The sequence below is a fragment of the Neocloeon triangulifer genome, unplaced genomic scaffold, assembly GCF_031216515.1.
Source record: "Neocloeon triangulifer isolate White Clay Creek 2 clone unplaced genomic scaffold, ASM3121651v1 ptg000006l, whole genome shotgun sequence".
Classification (NCBI taxonomy): domain Eukaryota; kingdom Metazoa; phylum Arthropoda; class Insecta; order Ephemeroptera; family Baetidae; genus Neocloeon; species Neocloeon triangulifer.
Genome location: NW_026775549.1, coordinates 1731911 through 1751928, shown reverse-complemented (window position 1 = coordinate 1751928; position 20018 = coordinate 1731911). Strand labels below are relative to the sequence as shown.

At 37.1% G+C, this 20018-nt stretch overlaps 6 protein-coding genes across 10 annotated transcripts; 1 reads left to right on the top strand and 5 right to left on the bottom strand.

Annotated features, from left to right (window-relative positions):
• Positions 1-299: 299 nt before the first annotated feature.
• On the bottom strand, positions 300-5205 carry LOC132194311 (uncharacterized). Of its 2 annotated transcripts, XM_059615489.1 has the most exons (11): positions 5109-5195; positions 4710-4823; positions 4132-4253; positions 3750-3938; positions 3451-3681; positions 3284-3395; positions 3079-3225; positions 2817-3028; positions 1135-2764; positions 1018-1079; positions 300-957 (listed from the first exon to the last, which is right to left on the bottom strand). In XM_059615489.1, the coding sequence occupies exons 3-11, from the start codon at positions 4234-4236 to the stop codon at positions 808-810; spliced, it is 2838 nt and encodes a 945-aa protein (XP_059471472.1). In that variant the 5' UTR covers positions 4237-4253; positions 4710-4823; positions 5109-5195; the 3' UTR covers positions 300-807. The 2 variants fall into 2 exon arrangements, with proteins under 2 accessions (XP_059471472.1, XP_059471473.1); XM_059615490.1 differs by lacking the exon at positions 4710-4823 and having other exon boundaries at positions 5109-5205.
• Positions 5206-5477: 272 nt separating this feature from the next.
• LOC132194202 (26S proteasome non-ATPase regulatory subunit 14) lies at positions 5478-7233 on the bottom strand. 2 transcript variants are annotated; one of them, XM_059615350.1, is made up of 7 exons: positions 7152-7233; positions 6807-6905; positions 6544-6693; positions 6276-6492; positions 6064-6176; positions 5807-6007; positions 5478-5753 (listed from the first exon to the last, which is right to left on the bottom strand). In XM_059615350.1, exons 2-7 carry the CDS (start codon positions 6900-6902, stop codon positions 5592-5594), a joined length of 939 nt encoding a protein of 312 aa, XP_059471333.1. In that variant the 5' UTR covers positions 6903-6905; positions 7152-7233; the 3' UTR covers positions 5478-5591. The 2 variants fall into 2 exon arrangements, with proteins under 2 accessions (XP_059471333.1, XP_059471334.1); XM_059615351.1 differs by lacking the exon at positions 7152-7233 and adding an exon at positions 6967-7103.
• A 524-nt stretch (positions 7234-7757) lies between these two features.
• Positions 7758-8711, bottom strand: LOC132194265 (RNA-binding protein PNO1). Its single transcript, XM_059615436.1, has 2 exons — positions 8439-8711; positions 7758-8380 (listed from the first exon to the last, which is right to left on the bottom strand). The coding sequence occupies exons 1-2, from the start codon at positions 8592-8594 to the stop codon at positions 7790-7792; spliced, it is 747 nt and encodes a 248-aa protein (XP_059471419.1). The 5' UTR covers positions 8595-8711; the 3' UTR covers positions 7758-7789.
• A 202-nt stretch (positions 8712-8913) lies between these two features.
• LOC132194267 (N-alpha-acetyltransferase 80) lies at positions 8914-10085 on the top strand. Of its 2 annotated transcripts, none has more exons than XM_059615439.1 (5): positions 8914-9155; positions 9229-9368; positions 9424-9499; positions 9562-9697; positions 9819-10085. In XM_059615439.1, exons 1-5 carry the CDS (start codon positions 9052-9054, stop codon positions 10014-10016), a joined length of 654 nt encoding a protein of 217 aa, XP_059471422.1. In that variant the 5' UTR covers positions 8914-9051; the 3' UTR covers positions 10017-10085. The 2 variants fall into 2 exon arrangements, with proteins under 2 accessions (XP_059471422.1, XP_059471421.1); XM_059615438.1 differs by having other exon boundaries at positions 8915-9155; positions 9226-9368.
• Positions 10062-11546, bottom strand: LOC132194268 (flavin reductase (NADPH)). 2 transcript variants are annotated; one of them, XM_059615440.1, is made up of 6 exons: positions 11387-11546; positions 10943-11032; positions 10718-10882; positions 10579-10668; positions 10360-10523; positions 10062-10304 (listed from the first exon to the last, which is right to left on the bottom strand). In XM_059615440.1, the coding sequence occupies exons 2-6, from the start codon at positions 11019-11021 to the stop codon at positions 10170-10172; spliced, it is 633 nt and encodes a 210-aa protein (XP_059471423.1). In that variant the 5' UTR covers positions 11022-11032; positions 11387-11546; the 3' UTR covers positions 10062-10169. The 2 variants fall into 2 exon arrangements, with proteins under 2 accessions (XP_059471423.1, XP_059471424.1); XM_059615441.1 differs by having other exon boundaries at positions 11405-11538.
• A 181-nt stretch (positions 11547-11727) lies between these two features.
• LOC132194266 (aldo-keto reductase family 1 member A1) lies at positions 11728-13772 on the bottom strand. Its single transcript, XM_059615437.1, has 8 exons — positions 13570-13772; positions 13016-13183; positions 12672-12872; positions 12500-12616; positions 12317-12447; positions 12101-12260; positions 11945-12042; positions 11728-11886 (listed from the first exon to the last, which is right to left on the bottom strand). Exons 1-8 carry the CDS (start codon positions 13633-13635, stop codon positions 11856-11858), a joined length of 972 nt encoding a protein of 323 aa, XP_059471420.1. The 5' UTR covers positions 13636-13772; the 3' UTR covers positions 11728-11855.
• Positions 13773-20018: the final 6246 nt, after the last annotated feature.

The window sequence follows — 20018 nt, the reverse complement described above, 5'->3', positions numbered from 1 at the left end:
TCCCCCATCACCGCCATTGGCTGCTTTGAGTCGTTGGGCCAATCACGTACACGTTTCTTGCATTATAAGAAGCGGCAAATTTTCTACATTTTTTGAAAGTTTTGTGAACATTTTTTGCTTTTTTTTGCAAGCATTTTTCTTTGATTCATATTTTGCTATGTAATTGCGTGTGCTTACTTTTTGTTGAATATTGATAAGAAAAAATATGAGTATGTTATACCGTGTTTTATCTTTGGCCTCTTGAATGGTTTAAATCAAGGGATATTAATCTCAAAAATAAAAATGCCATTATCATTTATTCCTCTTTTGTAACGATTTCAGTTTATTTAAAAATGCATATTCGCTCGATAGTGCTCAACAGCAGTGAAAATTCTAAAATTTGCTGGCAGAAATTCTTTACAATTTTTGAGTAGCAGCAGGAACCTCTTATGGCAATTAGTTATAATGTTTTACCAAAACTGCATGTAAGGTATAAATGATGTCAAAAACCATCTGCAAAATTTTAAATTTCACGGAGGCAGTTTGGAGCAGATAAAATTCAAAAATCAATCAGCAGTGCATTTACATTGAATTCTATAAAAATTTGATTGTAAAAGATCAGCCTGACACTTTTCCACCAAAAAAATTTTGAAATATCGTAAATCTTGAGCTAACATACTATAACTACTAGGCAGTCAAACTGCAAATTTAAATGTCCTCACAGAGTAAACATCATCCCAGCATCTTCTTAACCTATGTTGGCAAAATAACAAAGGCCCAAACACTCCAATTCCAATAGATCAAACATCAAACCCATAACTGAGAACACTATCTAGTTGTAGGATTTCTATTCTTGGTTGCCTTCAACTTCACCCTGAAGAACTTTGTGGCAAGAATTAAGGACGGTTCGTCCATCCAAGAGAGAGGCCTCAGTGGTTTGCTTGAATCCCAGCCCAAGAATTCTTCATTTGTCAAATACTAGAAAATAAATTATTTTACATCAATTATAAAAAACATTTTTTTTTCATTTAATATTACTTCAGCAGGTACGTTGAGATTAGGAAATTGTCTCTTCAAGCTAACTTCTGATGAGGTTGAAGCTAGAAATAGAATTTAAAAAATAATTTACACTTTCAAAAAACATTTGATTTTTACCTTTTTCGCTTTCAGGGATAGAGTTGCTTTTGGCAGTATCTGCTGGCTCTGTCTTGACCACATGAGCAACCTTCATGGTTTTAATAGACGAACATCTCTTTTCAGGCACAGATGTGGAGATCGCAGGAACATTATCCGACGAAGCAGCAGAAGATACAGCCCACAAATCTTTTCCTGTTAAAACTGCCACATCTGCAGTCGGGCTGTCCTTCTTACTTGATAAGTCTTTCCTCTGGAACATCATTCTCACGAGTGACTCGGCAGAAGAAAAAGACTTACTCTTGTTTGCAACTACTTTCTCTGGCATTTCTGCCAATCTTACAGGGATATGGCCTAAAACCGATGAGCTCACATTGGAAGGTGCCCTGAGCTTAATGATCTTCATTTTTAAGCTGGGCGGAGGAGGCGCCAAAGCAGAAGATTTCTTCTCTTTTTGAACCAAATTATCTGGCTTGTCTAGTTTGTTGGAATTTGTTTTTGCTTCTTCCTCCAGGTGAGGTGTGTCGGCGAGCTTGGTGTCCGCTTTCGCGGAGGGATCTGCGGAGGCGTCTGAGTCACTTCCTTCCTTGGCTTCTGGAATCACTTTTTTGCCAGGCATGGCTTTCTTCTGCTCTTCTTGGTCTGACGAGCTATTCTTGTCAACATTGGTCTCCTTATGTAAGGTCTCGACGACTTCCGACATCTCCTTCACTTTCACATCTCTAACATCATCATCGAGGGAACAAGGTTTGTTGGCATTCAAGACAGGAGGTTTACTCTTGTTCAGAGATACCAAGGCTGAGGCCATAGGAGGTTTTTCTGCACATTCGTCCACTTTGTCCGAGCAAACAGAGACAGAGGAAGAACCGTCCACGGAGTCATCACCCGACAAAGTACTCTTTGTATAATCCTTTCGAATTTGTATACTGCTTTGAACAGAATTTCCACCTCCAATCAACTTTGTTTCTGCCGAGCCGGGTGAGAAGTAGTTGACTGGATAGCCGTCTTTGGGTTTCACAGTGAGGATTGGAGTAATGGATGCAATCGCCGGTGGTTCCTTGATAGGCGTGCTTGGTTTTGAAGGAGAGAGAACTGGTTTGTCAGACACCTGCCGCACTAAGATGTTTGAAGCGTTTGACTTGTGGGTCTTCAAAAGCTTTTCAATGACCTCTGGTGTTTGCAGAGGGGCAACAGGTGGAGGAAGTTTTGGCGGCGAGTGCGTTGCCTTGCTATTTATCACAACCAATTCTGCAGATGATGGAACTTTGACTCGAAACAGAGGTATAGTGGGGAACATGTTTGTTTTGCTCCTTCTGATGTCAGACTTGAGACTCTTCTTGTCCTCTGGGCCCGAGTGCCTGGCGCTCCTTCTCAGATTACCTTTTAGTGGACTTTTGGCACCGTTGGCCATTTTTCCACGGTCCTCATTCAAATACTTTCTCACTATCTTCATGGGGGCGCTTATCTTTCGGTTCGCAGCACCTTTGTTCTTGAGCAGAGCCTGTATGGCAGGTTTCTTGGCTGCCTCCTTTGTCTTTTTGCTACACTGCTTAGCGTGTGCCAACAAAGCAGCTCGGCGCTCGTACTTGGTACCACAGTACCCACAGCGATGGTCCCCAACATCAATTGTAAAAGTGTGGTCATTCCACTCCTAAATTGAAAAAAAAAAACAATTATCAAAAAAATCCTATATCCAAGATTACCTTCAGCTCTTCTTGTTGCGCTTTGCTCAGCTGAGTCGACGCTTGCACCATTGGGGGTGGCTTGTGCACAGGCTTCGGAGGAGGATTGTTGTTGTTGTTGTTAGCCGGTGGAGATTGTGGCCTTGGAGGCTTTTTGTTCAGAGTCACCAAAAATGCCTTTTTCCTTATGGTGTTTTTCATCCTTTCCAACTGTTCATTGTTCTTCTTGTGAACTATGATAATATGAAAGTAATTATCAAATTATTAAAGAAATTTAACTTACTATCTCTTATGTGTCTATAGGCTCCATTTGGTTTGCTGAAAAACTTTTTGCACAAGGGGCACGGGTACTGAAGAACTGTGTAAGGCACGTCTTTCTTCTTGTCACCTTTGCTATGAGAAATACTCGGAGTTTTTCCCGAGTCATTTGCTGTAATTTTATTAAAATTCATGGTTAAACTATTAATTTTGTTGCCAATCTAACTCACTCTTGGGTGTGGAAACAGCATTCACAGGTTTCTCGTCACCTTTCTTTGCTTTAGTCTTCTTGCTGGGTGGTTCATATTCAGTAACTGTTTCAAGATCATCAGCAACCTCCATCTTAAGAAAATAATTAGTTTAATTACAATTTTACTTTCCGTCTCTAAAATATTACCCGGACAGTTTGTGACACAGCCTTGCTTGTACCAGGGAGGGGTGATAGCATAGTAGTGTGCTCCACTCTAGCTGCCCTCCTGCTTTTAATTGTGTCGGCAATGGCAGTGTAGTAAGCAACATTTTGAGAAGCCTCGGGATTCTCTCCCCGAACGCCTTCCGCCCCAGCAACGGTTGCTGTTTTGGCAAGGCGGGTAGCAATTCGATCTATGTCTCTACGCCCTAGCTCGCCCTGTAAAAATATTTACAAGTCACACAAAGTCTTAATAATTTAATTGCAAAATTGAGCATTATTATTACCTCTATAGCTTTGATGGTGGAGTAGTATTCAGGGAGTTTGTTATCGTGGAGAATGCTTGAAAGAGGGGGAGCTGGACGGAGACAATAAGCTCGCTTGTGAGAAATAAAGTTTGGCAAGCTGCGGAACATGTTCTGGCAGATTTTGCATTCCAGGATGATGTTGCATTCCTGGCTCAGCATGTTTTTTATCTGCAGAAGTCATGCAATGAAAATCGTTAATTTCTTTTCACCAAAAATTGTTTAAAAAAAATATGACTGAAAAATATACTATCGTCTAGTTTTTGTAAGCAATTTAATATGGCAATTAATTTAATAATACTGGTCTGCATAGAAATTCGAGTCCAAATTTCAATTTATGCCACAGAATAATCTCCTGACTGACCTCAGATGTCCCAGATCTATACGCTGACAAGAGTCGGTGAACCCCTTGCGTGTTTGTGGGCAGGGGTGGAATCAGTTGGGACAAGTCTGGCCGCTCCGTCTCCATTTTGGGAGGGCCAAAAACTGAAACAATTGTAAATAAAATTTTTTCAACTAGTTTAAATATTTCAGTGCAGAGGATTTATAGAATGCAGGGAAGCAAAAACTGTAAGCTCTAGAGCAGCTGCAAAACATGCTACAAATGTTGATAAACTAAAAAATGTGACGCACTTGATAAGTCCATAAATTGCACTGCGTTCTTATAAACTTTCTCAGTGCTCAACAGCTGTCTTTTGTGAAGAAATTTTATGTAATTTATATCAGTAAATACTTCAGCATAAATTAAATTAATCTTCAGTCAGACAAGACGAATCCATTTCTTGATAAAATATGTCTCAAAGAAAAAGTTGTGTCAAAAACACATGCAAATAAATGGCGCCTTAAAAATGCGCCAAAAATGTATTATTTTGCTTGTATTTGCACTTGATCTTTTAAATAAAATGTGCAAGTGACACTCCTAAGGTCATACTATCCACTAACAACAAGTCAGCCTCTGCTATAGCCGCCTGCCAACGACAGTCAGGCTTTTCAATCCTGTCGACCCATTGAAACGCGCTACAAAGAGCAGCAAAGGGAGATCCAAAACGCTCGTTTCTGCAAAAGAATTTGGAATCAATTATGCGTCCTAGACTGTGAAAAATACATGCATAGCAATAGGCTTAGCGTTATAATTTAGACGAGAACTTGGCAAGTGCTATTTAAATAGGCCGAGCATCAAAATATCCATGAAAAGTGCGTGCCACAGAGAGCGAGCGAGAGCCCCAGCAGGTGCCGAGATTCGCATGGCTATATTAGCTCGCGGCTTAAAAACAGCGTCGTGGAATGTTGCACTTTTAAAGCTTCCACATTTCGGCTTGCGATTAAGCGTGTTTTCATTACCTTTCCCTCAAAGATTAAAGACAAATAGGCAATTAGTTTTTGGATCCTCGGTGTGGTTGACCCTTCACGACGAGTTGAGCCGAAGCGCTATCGCACCACCAGAGGCAGCACGGTCGCTTTCAGCTCCCAATCCAGCCCCACTTTTTGTCTCGTTTCTCTCTTCGGTATGCTGCTCTGCCAGCAACAAACTTTCTACGTAGCTTTGTGACTGAGCATTTAGAGTTTTTTTTATGAATCCACTCACTTTTTAGACAGTAAAAATATTACGCAACATTTTTTTTACACACCATCATTATCATGAATATGATTTTTAGCATTTTTAGTCTTTAGCGTAGGTTGGAGTGGTTGGACCGAAATTCAAATACATAATTTTATTTGTATTATTTTATAAATACATCATTTTTTATTCAAATAAGGTAGCAGCGGTGGCAGCTTAAGGACATGAAATTAAGTGTAATACACACAGGCGCCGGAGATTAGTTTTTATTTGAAAACGACAGTGTCGAGCATTGCACCAAGACACTGCACAATGTTGGACGTCATGACGGCGTCAACTTTTTCTTCCAAGTGCCTCTTGGGGTCTTGCTTGCCTACGTTCTTGATTGCCAACTGCTCTGGGGTCATTTTCTCTTCCTCTTCCACAGCCTACAAAACACATTTATAAAATTTGTTTTGTAAAAATTTTAATTTAGTCTTACCTTATTGTAACTTGAAGCCAGAGAAAGCATTTCAGCAACAGTGCTTTCGTTGATCTTGCAATGTTCAGAATAATCAGCAAGACAGAGGCCATCCATCCAAGATTTCTTGTGCAGATTCAAAAGCATTTTCTGCTCTAGTTCATTTTTGCGGTAATTGATACTGATGCTGTAGTAGTGGCGGTTGAGACCGTGTATCAGTGCCTTAAGTTAAAAATTTATAAATAAATTTGTTTTTAGTCCGAATATTTTTTATATACCTGTACAGAAGGTTTCTGCAAATGTCCCAAGTTTGACGTGGTCTGCCTAGGTTCCTGTCCAAGGACCATCATGTTAGGGTTGATGAGCCTGAATGCATCGATAACAACCTTTCCTGAAATATATTATTATCTCATTAATTTGGGTTCATTGAAAATTTTGTTACATTAAAATAATGCTACAATTATAAATAAGCAACAAAAACGTATCTTACCCTTGACACTCTGGATGGGGTCAACGACCACAGCAACAGCCCTCTCAGAAAGAGCCTCAAAACTCTGTTGCGTGTTAATATCAACACCAGACAACCAGCAACCAAACCCAGGATGAGAGTGATACCATCCAACGACCATTTCCGGCCGACCAGTCTGTCGCAGCATGTCCAACATTTTTGCTTGGAAGACGGGGTCAACAGCCTCGACGCTCACACCCTGAACATAAAAAAGTCAGGAATATGTGGCAATTTTGAGTTAAAAACTAACCGTTCCAGTCTGAGGCATTGCAAAAACGTCAATGACGCGCACGGTGTAGTCATCGACAAACTCGCCGAGCATCAAACCCATGACCTCCATAGGCACTCCAGCCCGACCGTGCTTCAGCATTTTCAAGAGAGCCAAAGATGAGATGTAGACCTACAATTGAGCAAACTTCTTTAATATTTTGAGGTTTTTAGAAACAAAAATGAGCAAATATATGAGAAAAAGAAGAGATGTGAAAATGACAAAAAGCCAAAGTTTCAAATGACCTGTTCTGCGGTGTCAACAACAGGAGCGTCATTTGGCGGTGGAGGGGCCTGCGAGAGGCCGGGGACGCTGCCGCCAAGTCTTAGCAATCGATCCATTTTCTTGAAATATTTAAAAATTTGGCATTTAATTATTGAAGAAAGTAATAAGAGGAAAAATTACAAAATTCTTGATGTGACAAGTGAACTGAAGAAATTGCTGTGTTAATGCTGTCAATTTTGGTCGAGTTTTAAAGGGAATTCGGACTCAAAAGCACCCAAATAATATCTGTTTCCAAAGTATAGTCTATGCTTTTATATCTAATGCAGTGCACTAAGAATTAATCTGGCTAAATACAATAAAATTACCTGAAATTAGCTCCTACAAATGTGAGCGATCACGATCTGACAACAAAACTTGCAAACTCATATGCCGGTCATGCTGGCCAACATAACCACATAAGAGGAAAACGCGTTTCTAATTATTTAAATCTCAAAAATTTTCTAAAGTCATTTTCTAAAATAAAATAATAATTTTATACTAATTTTTAAACGTTTAGTAGCGTAAATAGTAGTAGTTTGCACAACATCCTCTTTATTTAAGACGCAGAGATTTCCCTATAGTGTTGGATTTCTTGAATAATTTTTTAATATTCCTTCTTGTTTTTGAAGTGCGACCGCGTATGTACAGAAATGAACATAGGCGCGGATAAATAAAAAATAATTTTTTTTTACAATTCACAATGATGCAAAATTTCGGAGTTATCTTTATATAAATAAATTCCTTAAATTTTAATATTGCTATCAAATATTTTATCGACATTTTTATTAATATTTATCTATATCATTTTTTTAAAATAAATCATTTCCTCTGTTAAATAATTTTCCAGAAATTAACTTTTAATTGAGATAAAATTCAGCAATACCAAATGTGAATTAAAGAAATTGAAAATTATAAATTAATAAACTAAAATACACAATTTATGGATACCTTTTATTTTATTTATTCACAGACGTTCAGACACCCTAGCAGCTACATTTCTCAAATGTCCATAGACTTTGGAAGGAGGGCTACCCATGATCAAATTGCACAAAGCCCTCCTGGCCAATTGGATATTTTGGAAAGAGCCTAAAATGTGGATTTTGGAGTCCGCAAGAACAATCCTCGTCTTGGTTGCATTTTCGATGGTATATTTTGTGCGACCGCCTTTGCCAGCAATTCTCCCAATGGCTCTTGACAAGTGATCACCCTTTAGAGGCTTAACATCAGTAACCTCAAAGGACTCCAGAAATAAATCATCCAGTCTTAGAAGGGCAAGGGCGTCTTCAACTTCGAAACCGAGAATGAACGCTTTGACAAAATCTGCAGCTTTTTGCAAATAACTGATGTCCTTTGTGTCCTTGCAAGTGCGAATCTCGACCTGCCTGGTCTTCAGATTAAATCTAACTTGCAACTGAAGGTGCTCGACGATGGGCGTGAAAATTTTCATCCAGTTGTCCTTCAGGGGTGTGTACCGATGGGAAGGCACAGGTACCTTTCTTGTTTCAAATTCACTGTCGGCAGCCTGTTTACGGTTTTGGCGTTTTGCAGACGGATGCTGTAAATAATTTAAAATTATAACTATATTTAAAAGCAAAATTGAACGTGAAATTTACCTGCGAGAGAGCCATGCCTTCAATTCCATTGACAATTTCGACGGCGGAGTCGGCGGCCCGCTTTCGCTTGGTAGCTTTCCGGCTGCTGACCTGAACGAAATCACCCTCTTCTCCTTTCTTTCCACCCTCGTTTACTTCCGGCATAGTTGTCTTCATTAATGCAGGTCCCAAAGTAATGAAAATTAGGTGTTTTCGACAAAAATTGGAAGCTTTTGTTATGAATTTTAAAATTAACGTGGCCGTGGCTGGGCTGAACTTTGATTGATAATTCAAAGTGGCCAACACAATATTATTAAAAAATAAATATTTTTTTCTCTTTTTGGGGAAATATGAAAAGGGCGTAAATTTTTTTACTATTGAGCAAAACGTTTTATTTAAAAAAAAATTTATGTTGAGATTTGGGATATTTCTCAGAAATAAGGTCTGTTTGAATTTGAAGATACCCATAAAAAGTCAAATTGTGTTTAGTTGGCAGCAATTCTTACTTTTCATGCGGAAATGTTTATTTTAGACTACTTTTGACTTTAGACAAAGAGGATTTTCAACAATGACTAAAAAATCCATATTTTCATCCCCTTTTCCCTTTGATTTTATTTCTTGAGAGGTAAATGCTATGGATGGAGATTACGAGTGCTTAGTTTTACACAAGCACCCGCAATTAATCGATCAATGTTGTGATTTGATAAACTCGGAGTGGCCCCGCAGTCACATGGCGAGGTAAGACTGGTTGCGAGACACGAGTTTTCATGTATGTAATTTACACATTTTTAACAATTATTTTTAATAGAAGAAGAAATCTTGAATGTTCTTGTGATAACCTGCCTACGTGCCTGGTGCTAGTGCAAAGAAACAACGTTGTTCCTCGTGTTGTTGGCCACGGAAAAATCTCCCGAATTCCTTCAATAGAGCACGGAGCCTTCATAGAGTCTGGTATGCAAAAATTTAAATCAATGTAAATGTTATAACTAAAATTTATAATTTTCAGTTGTGATCGATAAAAATATGAGAGGCAAAGGCTTGGGGAGAATATTAATGCGCCACACTGAAAACTATATGAAAAGGTATGCATGTTCCTTAAGAAGTTTGGATAAAAAATTTACAATAATTAAATTTAAATTGTCAGCATTGGCTTGAAGGAAGCATATCTGTCGACCTACGATCAGCAAGGATTTTACAGCAGATTAGGATATGAATTCTGTGAACGAGTGTCTATTTATGGTTCTGCGATAACATTTCCTCCTCTCGTTATTAATCAGCAGGTAGGAAACTAGCTCTTTTGTTATATTGGATTATTTAATTGTAACTTTATTTTATTCCTATTTTGATATACCTTTCGTATCAGCAGTTTTATGAATTATTAAGGAGTTTTGCCTTTTGCAGGTGGCAAAAGAAGACAATCATAAAACATTCATGGGAATCCAAATTTCCCCAATCAATACAAATGCACCGCCACCTCCTCCTTTGCCACCTTCTCTTCACATTTCCAAAGTTCCTAATTTTTCTTCAAATAATGTTCCTCACACAAACATTGCCAATGGGCAACCCAAGAAAGACTTCATGAAAAAAACACTTACTTAATTGACAGTTTTCCCTTTACCTGTCAAGCTTACAATGAAACCACTATTTGGTTTTACAAACCTTTTATTGTGACAAAAATAAAAAATAAAAGTCAATTAATACTATTTTTGCCCTCCTAAATTTTAATAATTAGTTTGCTGAGAAATGCATTATTTATGGTGATGCAATGCCGCAGATCTTTTGGTAATGCTCTGGTGTCAAAATGCTTTTCACCAAAAAATGTCCCAAGTCATAAACTGAGACTCTTCTTCCCTTGAACTTGGTGCTTTTATCTTCCTCGTGGCTTACCTGTTTGAAAAATTAGAAATGAAAAAAAATTGAAATCACTTTTGCAAAATTTTACCTCATAAGCTCCGTCAGCAGTGCCTGGTTGATCAGCAATGTGGGGTGGGTAAACTGCAATCCAATCAAGTCCACTGTTTCTCAAAACTTGGTCCATCCTCTTGTGGTCCTCAGTCAGAGGAATGAATTGTTTGGGTAGCATTTCCGTTTGAAAGAACAGAAATGCTAAAGAAAACTCAATATATTAATAAACAAACAAAATATTGAAATAATTAATTACCAGAGAGACAAACTGAAACCGGTCGAACTCCATTTTCTATCATAGCTAGGACAATATTTTTCATACCCTCAGACATCATAGTAGTTGGAGCTGATTCAAAATAATTACAAAAAAATCTGCTTCATTAAAATAAATTTACCTATATCATTCCTTGTGCCAAGTGCAACAATAACTGCATCCTCGCCTTGGACCGCCTTCCGAACGTCGTCCAATTTCAAAACATCGCCTTTGAAGGACTCCACTTTGTCTCGCAGGTCCGCTGGTACTTTTTCAGGGTCTCGAACAAATGCTCGGACGGTCAAACCTGATAAAAAAATTCCCTGAGCTCCCCTCCATTAGCATTTTAGCAAAAGGATATTATTACCTTCATTGATAGCTGCCTGGACGGTTTTCAGTCCGGTGTAGCCGGTTGCACCAAAAATAACCACATTTTTAATCGCCATGCTCCCTCGATCTGGAAAAATTTACACCAAACTAAATGAAATCAAATCGCTATAAGTTCCTTTACGTTAAGCCTGCTGATTATGTAATAGCCGATCCTATCATTTCTGATTATATTGCTTTTCTGATAGCTTATCTGTTGATGCTCCGTAAAATTTAGTACTTTTATCATTATATATAAGGTACGCTTTTATATAAATTCCAAATTTGCTGAGTTTTTCTGTTTTAATATTTACGTATGCTTTTATATTCAAAAGGTATTTAAAACAAAAAAACTTTGCTCTTTTGTTACTTTTTTGGGAAAGAAAATATTTGCAAATTATACAGCAAGAAATACATGAAAAGCAAACGAGAATTGTGAAATTACCGCAATTGCAGCACCTACTTCGCGCTTCCGCCTTAATTTTTTGAGACGATATTTAACTTAGCCGGCCCGACTGGGAGTATCAGATGTTCGCCTCACACGGGGTGTGTCCCTTTGCATTATGGCCTATCTGCCAGCAGTCACATAATACGCGGCTAAAATGCTTGTATAGCAATACAAAAAATTCACTCTCTCTCCAAGGGGACTCCCATTGCCCTTGAGCCTTTAGACGCTAACTAAAGGTCATTAACTTGATAACTCGCACTTGTATTTCCACTCAATTTTAGTTCAACCGTTGTTTTGTGAATGCCCCTTTTTAGTTTTTCCAAGTTTGAAAATGGGTGATAATTAATTTATTTTTAATTCAACACTTTTATTTGATATATCAGGAATAATTATTTTTCAACTTATTAAAAATGCACCGTACTGGTAAAAATAACAAAGAACAAAAACTTCTAGTCTCTCCTTTGTTTTAAAATGGGAACTCTGGATGTTCACGGATCCTTTAAAAATGGAATGTTTTAGCTATTTTTTTTTTATTAAAAATATATATATCTATACCCTTTGAAAAAACTGAAATCCAAAACTCTGGCCGCTGGTCCTTGGTCCAGAGCATCAAGGGCTTTTGCATCCTCAGAGCTCAACTCAAAATCCAAAATCTGTTTAAAAAGTATGAAATTGAAAAATTGATCTTCTTTTTTTATGAGCTCATTATACCTCAAAGTTTTCGCGCATCCTCTGTGGATTGACACTTTTTGGAATGACCGCAATTCCTCTTTGCACAGTGTGTCTGAGTAAAATTTGCGCCGGCGTTTTCCCCAATTTGGTTGCAATTTCCAAGACCACCTGGTTGTCAAACAAGTCGGGCAGCTCTTTTCTGTCACATAAAATATATCAAGTCATTCTCGCAGCAGAGACTAAAAATATTCTTACTCAATGCCAACTTGGGCAAGAATGCGCTGCATGCTTTTCGAGCCGAGGGGTGAATAAGCGACCATTGAGATTCCATGCTTCTTGCACAACTTTTCCAAAGACCTTTGCTGGAAGTACGCGTGTACCTCAACCTGATTAATAAATTTTTAATGAAATTTCTACAAATAAAATTAATTTCATCACCTGCAAATTTACAGGCTTGATAGTGGCGTTGGCCACGATTCTTTCAATCTGGCGCTCGTTGAAATTTGAGATTCCGATGGCTTTTGTTCTGCCGGCAGCGACTTGCGCTTCCATTGCCTAATTTTATAAAATTTATTATTGAAAATTAAAAATGGTAGTAAACAAAATTAACCTTCCAAACAGCAACATGATCCGTTGTTGGGTCAATCAACATAGATCCGTCCTCTTTCCTAGGGTGAATCTCGTCGCCCCTTTCGAGATAGCTGAAAGGAACGTGAACTAAGTACAAGTCCAAGTAGTCCAACTGCAGTTTTTCCAGGGATCTCTTGATATATTTTTCAACTCCTTCTGGACGATTTCCAACTTCGGGCAACTATCAGGAAAAAAATAATTTTACTTAAATCGTTCCTACCTTTTAATTATTTTTTTTTTTTTTTTTTTTTGTAAAACTATCATTTTTGGATTACTTTTTTTTAAAGATTTTTAAAGTTTTAAAGAAATCGTTCGTAACCGCACCTTAGTGACCACAAACAGATCCTCCCGTTTGACTTTACCGGCGTCCAACCACTTCTTCAGCACTTTACCGACAACTTGCTCATTTTCATAAACATAAGCGGTATCAATGTGCCGATAGCCAATGGTCAGGGCCTCGTCGAGTGCGGCCTCCAGCTCGGAATCCACGGCCTGTGACAAAATAAATATAATCAATACTTGCGACGCTAATGAATACAGCTTCTGGCATAGAAATGCGATCACAAAACAAATATTTGCTGATAGCGGTTTCCCGTCGTGGACTTGAACAAACACACTTACTTGCGCACTCTCTAATTGAATTCTCCACTTATGTGTATAGAAATTTTTCAATTAATTTAAATTGAATTCATGCCTTTTATTTAAATCTTAAATTCATTTTTTTTTTTCTTTGAATAGCAAAAATTTTATAATTCGCAAGAAGAAGTTTTATAAAAATGGGACTGCGGAGATGATGGATGTGGGGGAAATGAAGTTCATTCGTAAAATATGAATTTCAACACAACATTTGCGACAGTTAGCAAATTTATTAATTATACCTGCCACGTTCCGTAGCCCACGATTGGCATTTTGCCCACACCGCCCGGCAAGTCGATGTACTTCATCTTCAGGCCGATTCCGAAAAGAAACTGCGCTCACTTTGCTCACTTTGAATCGACTCGTTGGAGAGTGGGTTGGTTGTCGGTGTACTTTCTCGTATGAAACACTTGTGGGCACCAAAGCGTGACCCTCAAAGGCGTTCTTCCCACCAGTCGCATACAATTCAGGTTTTTTAAGCTACCAAATTGTGTAGTGTGTACACCGAGCGGCATCTGCTGACTCGATTTGCATTTATATTATCCACGCATATTATCCAGCATTGAAATGAAGGAGATAAAAATTTATAATTGCATCTGCATGGTCTCTGATTTAACTCTAATTGAATTATAATAATTTGATTTTTCCTTCAAATTAGTTACTTTTTTCTTTTTGCGCGCTGTTCTTATCAAAAATTATTTTCAATAACCCAAATAAAAATGTTCCCTTTAGCCTGTAAAAGATAAAATGTGTACAATAAAAACTCGACCGTCATTATCTTATCAATTTATCTCTTAAAATTTAGAGATTTACAGTCTGTAGGGTGATTTGCTAATGACTGCAATTTGCACAATCCTTCATATAAATTAATAAATCAATAAAATCCCCAACCTACATGAAAAAAAAAAAAAAAAAATCTCGTTCATCAGTAAAATTTAGTTATTTAAAATCCCGTCATTGGCCTAAATTTTTATGATAAAAATTGTTTATAAAAAAAAATTAAATACAAAATATTTTAAATAATAAGAAAATTGGTTACAAATCAAAAATATAAAATAATTTAATTTAATAAATTTCACATTCTTAAATTCTTTCAAATTAAATTTAAGAAAATTTATTTGATGAATGTTCGGATCAAATTTTTGAAGCTCTAATGATTACAATTTTTAATGGTAATTTAGATTCAGACAGAATAAATATCTGAGATTTGATATTATCCACGTGCTTAATGGATAAATGGAACCACTGATTATTTGACTAAATTAAATTATTGAAAAATAAGAAAATTCGTTACTATCCATTTACCCTTGTTGATCGCCTCCCAAACCGAAACGCAAACACTGTCAATTCATTCAACTTCAAAAGCAACGAGCCAGAGTATCATCTGCTTGCAAGTTCACGCGTTTTTAAACACTCAAGAGTTTGTGTTGCATTTCACTTTCGACAATCGCAGCGCGCATCTTTTCTACTCGAATATACTTTTTATTGTCATGATACTGGCACTTGAAATGTCGCTCAATGAAATTGTATTTAAATTCAGTTAGAGTGAAGTGCCCCTATCCTATGTATTCCGATCCGCGTTCAAGATAAGAAAACTCCGAGTTGCGGCCAGCGTTCGTTTTTATATTTGATAATATATCGTTTAATACGTTAAATGAAAAACTAGTGGCGTCTCACCTTGTAGATAAATTTATTAGGTGAAAATTTAATTTCGTCGTTCCGAAAAATATTATTTCTGCGCGCATGTGGCAGCCGCCGCCGTCTTTTGTATAATAATTGTTATGGGAGATAGGGAGGTGGCTGCCGTGGAGCGTTGGAACCCCCATCGGCAGCATTTGATATACTGGTTCATGTTTGAGTGTTCATCCTAGTGGAAATGTGGATGGACCAACTAAAAACAGTATCTGCTTACCTAATTTGCATATCAGCCCATTTTCTGATTCAGCTGACATCATCATTTTGGACAAATTTGTCAAGAGCTATTTTATTAACGGGAGCATCAAATTCAACGTCACAAAAATAACGCAAAATCCAACTAAATTTTACAGTCTATTAAAAGTTTTAACATAAATTTTTCCCAAAGAAAACAATAAAGTGTTCAATTAAAAAAAAAAAATAATATTTAATAATTTACCGTAATTTTACCAAGTTATCCAATGTTAAATTTAATATATTTTTTAACGAGATATCAATAATGAAAAAGTACCTAATTATATGAAAAATTATTATATGTTCCTATAATTATGTATTCATTAATGACAATAACAAATGAATTTTGTTTGTTGAAGTTTTAGGTAAAAAATTGGAAAATGCTCTCATTTATTCTTTTACATTTCTTATGTTTTTTGCACGTGAAAAAAAGTTGTCTCAATTTTCTATAAATAATTTTTTATCAAAATCGAATTTTAAACAATATTTTTTTTCAAACTAGAGCTGCTCTGTGTAAACTTTTTTGCTCTTCGCCGAGTGAATTTGTGGCCACAGAAAGACACGTTTTGTCGTCGTATTCTGTGCAGGCCGGGCATCTCAATTACAGCACGCGTCTCCTGTGGCTCCGAAAATTGCATCTCTCCTTTGTGTGGGCGCCGCGGCCAGTTTTGAGTGCGTTTGTTTATGTAACCGAAGCGAGCGCGCGGATTAGATGTGCAGCGGCAGATTTTTTAGGCCGTGTGTAATCGGATATTATATTTACGTGATGCGGTGTTTGCGCCGCGACGAGATGCGCTTGCCTTTCGCAGTCTGGCCGAATAATGCATGTTTATATTATTAAATCCCCCGATGGGAATTACATTCATCCCCTGGTTGTGCAGTGATGCAATCGCGCCGCACACTCAAAGCAGGCGGTGTTGTTTGATCGAATTTCGCCGCTGAATCAGTTTATTTAGGGCGGAAATATATCACAATATTGTGCCAAGAGTAACAGTTTCACACACTTCGGTTTACTCGCGTATTTGTTTTAATCCAAATTATTTTCTTATTATAAAATGCTGCGCAGTTTTATTCTTCAAAACATTTGAAAATCAAATTATAAATCAATCAAAGAGAAAAAATTGAGATGTAAAATAAGCCTAAAAAAATTTAACCTTTTACGAATAAAGTTTATGTTCTTTTTCATAAAGACTCCTTAGCTTATTACAGAGCCACATAACACTTTCAGCTTTTAATCTTTTGGCTCATGCAAATTCAAATAGGCCTTTGTTGCTTGCGGTGACTGAATATTTATACTAAATGTGCTAATTTCATATAAGTTAATTTTAAAATAATTTTTATCATAGTTACTTTTCTTACGTTGAGATTGGAAAAAAAATTGAATTTATAAAAAGCATGAAAAAATTGAAAACAAAGCCAATTAATGTTTTTTTTTTTAAATCTTTAAAATTTTAAAGCATTCATTTGCCTTTCAAAAGCTTCCCTACTTTAATTTAAATATTTTTTAGGGCTGCAACAGCAACTGTATTGATTAATAAATTAAGTCAGATTGGAAAATTTTGAGATTAAAATCTAAACGAGCCAATACGCTTCCCTTCGCGAGCTCTTTTAAAATAAACACGCAAAAGTCGAGTTCGTGCCATCGTTTAGCGCGGAGACGCAACAAAAGCAGCTCATGTTCGCTCTGATTTTTGGCAAATCGCGTGACCGCGCAATCCCATCACATTTGCAGTCCTTCAAATTCCTCGTTCGGGGCTCAAGTTGCCTCTGTCTGTGAAGAAAGAAATCGGCGCGACGATCGAAAGGAAGGAGGCTCTGCGAAAAAATCTGTCGCCGCGATTTGACGCACAGCAGCTGTTGGCGGTGGCGAATAACGAGATAATTGGTGGTGCCGTGTTGGCCAAGATGTGTATTGGTGCATTTGGTTCGCCAGGCAACGGCATTCACGCGTGCACGGGACCACCTTCCTTCCGCCTCAGCGCTCCGCAGGGTGTCTTGTTACACGCGCGCCCTATACCTAGAGATGGATGCTGCCGGCCGGCCGGCCGGTCCTGCACAGATCCTCACCAGCAGATAAGAGCACCTTGTCCGAAATTCGGGCCAGAACCCTTCGCTTTGAATTACCGATCGCCTGTGTGCGGCGCGCTCAAATATTGGAAAATTATTCAATCATGGTGTGCTGCGCCGAGGAGAGACACTTGAGCAACTACTACTTCTGCTGCTCGCATATTTTTGCCGCAGCCAAGAGATAAAAAATAAAAAATTGCGTTTTTAAATATTCTAGTTAACTCGTAAAATTTCACAGTAAATGTCACATGCCATAAAAAAAAAACGAAACTAAAAATTGAGAATCTTTTTATAAAAAAATTTTAATCTCTATTTTTTGCTTTTAAACTGGCTTGTTGACTTCAAGTAAATTCTTACTCTCGTTTAGTGCGTAACGGCAAATTATCGTCATTTATTTTTGCAGGTTCAAACCTCGGGGTTTGTATGCATTTTTTTGAGGTTTTGGAACTGCTGTGCACCAAATGAAGGTATTTCACAAAGTAGTGGCTAATCCGATGAACTTTCTTATCAACAAATCTGTAGCGATGATCTTATAAGATAAGATAAATATAAAAAGATTTGATTCTTAAGAGTTAATTAACATGATTTTCTTTGTTCCGAATACCTTTTGATTTTGTTTTAAGTTGTTAATTGAGTTTAAAGATCTAATTTTCAGGCGAAAAATTATTACAAAAAATATTGTTAATATTTCTCTCTCAAATATATATTTTCAAACTAAATAATTAATAATTTGTAGCAAGTTCCCGCAGATTTGTAACTGTGCTATTTTTTCTTAGATTTTTAGCTTCTTAAAGAGTGAATTAATTATCAATTCCTCTTTCAAATTGTCAAAATAAAGTTTTGCCATAGAATTCCAGGTGCCACAGAAAGCTGATTTTAATTAGACACTTACACGCAATTCCTTCCTAACTCAATTTTATATTTATAGGCTTTACAGATTATCTGCTTGTCAACATACTAAACAAATTCACTCTCTTCAAGCTCACTGGGCAGGTTTATTTAATGATATTGTGCACAAACTTTTTACCCAGCCATCAGAACATGTACTTGCCAGCGCAGCTGACGAATTAATAAACAATGCACGCCTGACAATACACTCGAAATCATGCTTCTTTGCTCCGTCACAGGGAAAATTATCAGATAAGCCGCGCGATCTGGTCGCAATCGGGGGCCAACTGGACGCGGCGGCAGAGAGATTTTTATCTCGACTCCTTTTCAAATTTTCAAATAGAAACACGCCGAGCTGCTGCCTCCGCTTGCATTTCGGAAGAGATACAAATTTTCTGAAACTTGAGTTGAACGTGTTTTGATCGGCGCGAGGTAGAAAGAAGGGGTATCAATTACAAACAAAGTCGAAAGACAAAAGGCGCCGCCGTGCAGCTTTTTTGTTTCAGCTCGCTGCGGAAAATCATCTTTCGCATCGAGAGGGAAAGATGCGCGAAATCAGATCCGGCCGCGAAGAAACTGGCAGCCCGCGGCCATGTGCTCACATTGTAGACGAGTTTCAAGAAGGGTTGGTTTCAAGTTGCTAATTATATTCATCCCTTTGGCTGATGGAAAAATGGGCAGATTGCTTTAATAGAAAATGTGCAACAAAAGGTGCGGCGAGGCGGCCGCACTGTTTTTCTTTCCGGACCGCACACATTGATTCGATTACTGGGAAAGCGGCATTGTCGCCCCGCGTCTCCATCACCGCGCCATCCGCCCGTGAAAACTTCTGCGCCCTGTACAAAAAGAAATAGTAATAATATTCTCGGCATATAATAAAACTAGTAACGTAATCTGCTTAACAACCGACTTGCGCTTTTTGTGCCTGCTAATGCGTTCTGGCGTGCACGTGAATTTGTTTTAGGGGCGCCGCAACTAATAAAGTAATCTCTTAATCTTTGATGTTGCTAATTGTGCTGTTAATTATTTACGAGGGGAATAAGAGGATTTAAATTAATTATGCAATTTTAGATTAACGAGTATTCTATTAAAATAGCTGAATTTCTTGCAAGTATTAAATATCTTGGAGTTATTAAATCTTACACAAATTCAAAATTTCCTGTAATTTTTTATTCCTAATTTGATTGTTTTTAAATTTTTAAAAATAAATGACCTAATAAATATATAATTATTTTAAAACTTGCACCAATTTTAATTTTCTTCATATTTAGCTTGGGCTTTGTTCAATAGTTCTGCTTCCAATTTTTTAAAATGATGTATAATTTTTTAATATGATTTGAAACTCATTTAAATACCTAATGTTTCAATTAAATAGCGCTACCTTTGTTTCCTATTTCAGAGTCGTTTTCACTTACTTAGACGGGGAATTTGATTGTTCAAATTTCATTCATTAATTTTGCAATAAATTGGCGCTCCTTATATTAAAATTAATTTTTTTAATATTGTGCATTCTTTTTTCCCCGTTATGAAATAATCGTAACAAATTGGTTAAAAGTTTGAGTAAACCTAAAACTTTTAATTTAAAGCTGAAAGACGCATAATTTTAGTCACATTCATTTTTTAAATTTCTAGTAAGTTATAAATTATGTTTTTACCAGGTTTTTACATTGAAACTCATTTGAGTTCATCCTCAACTTTCGCGTCTCGGAACGCAATTCCACGTTAAAGGCGATTAGTCAAAAGTTACTATATAATTTAATTAAAATATTTTGTTTACCCTCGATAAGAACCAGTTTTGTCATTTCTT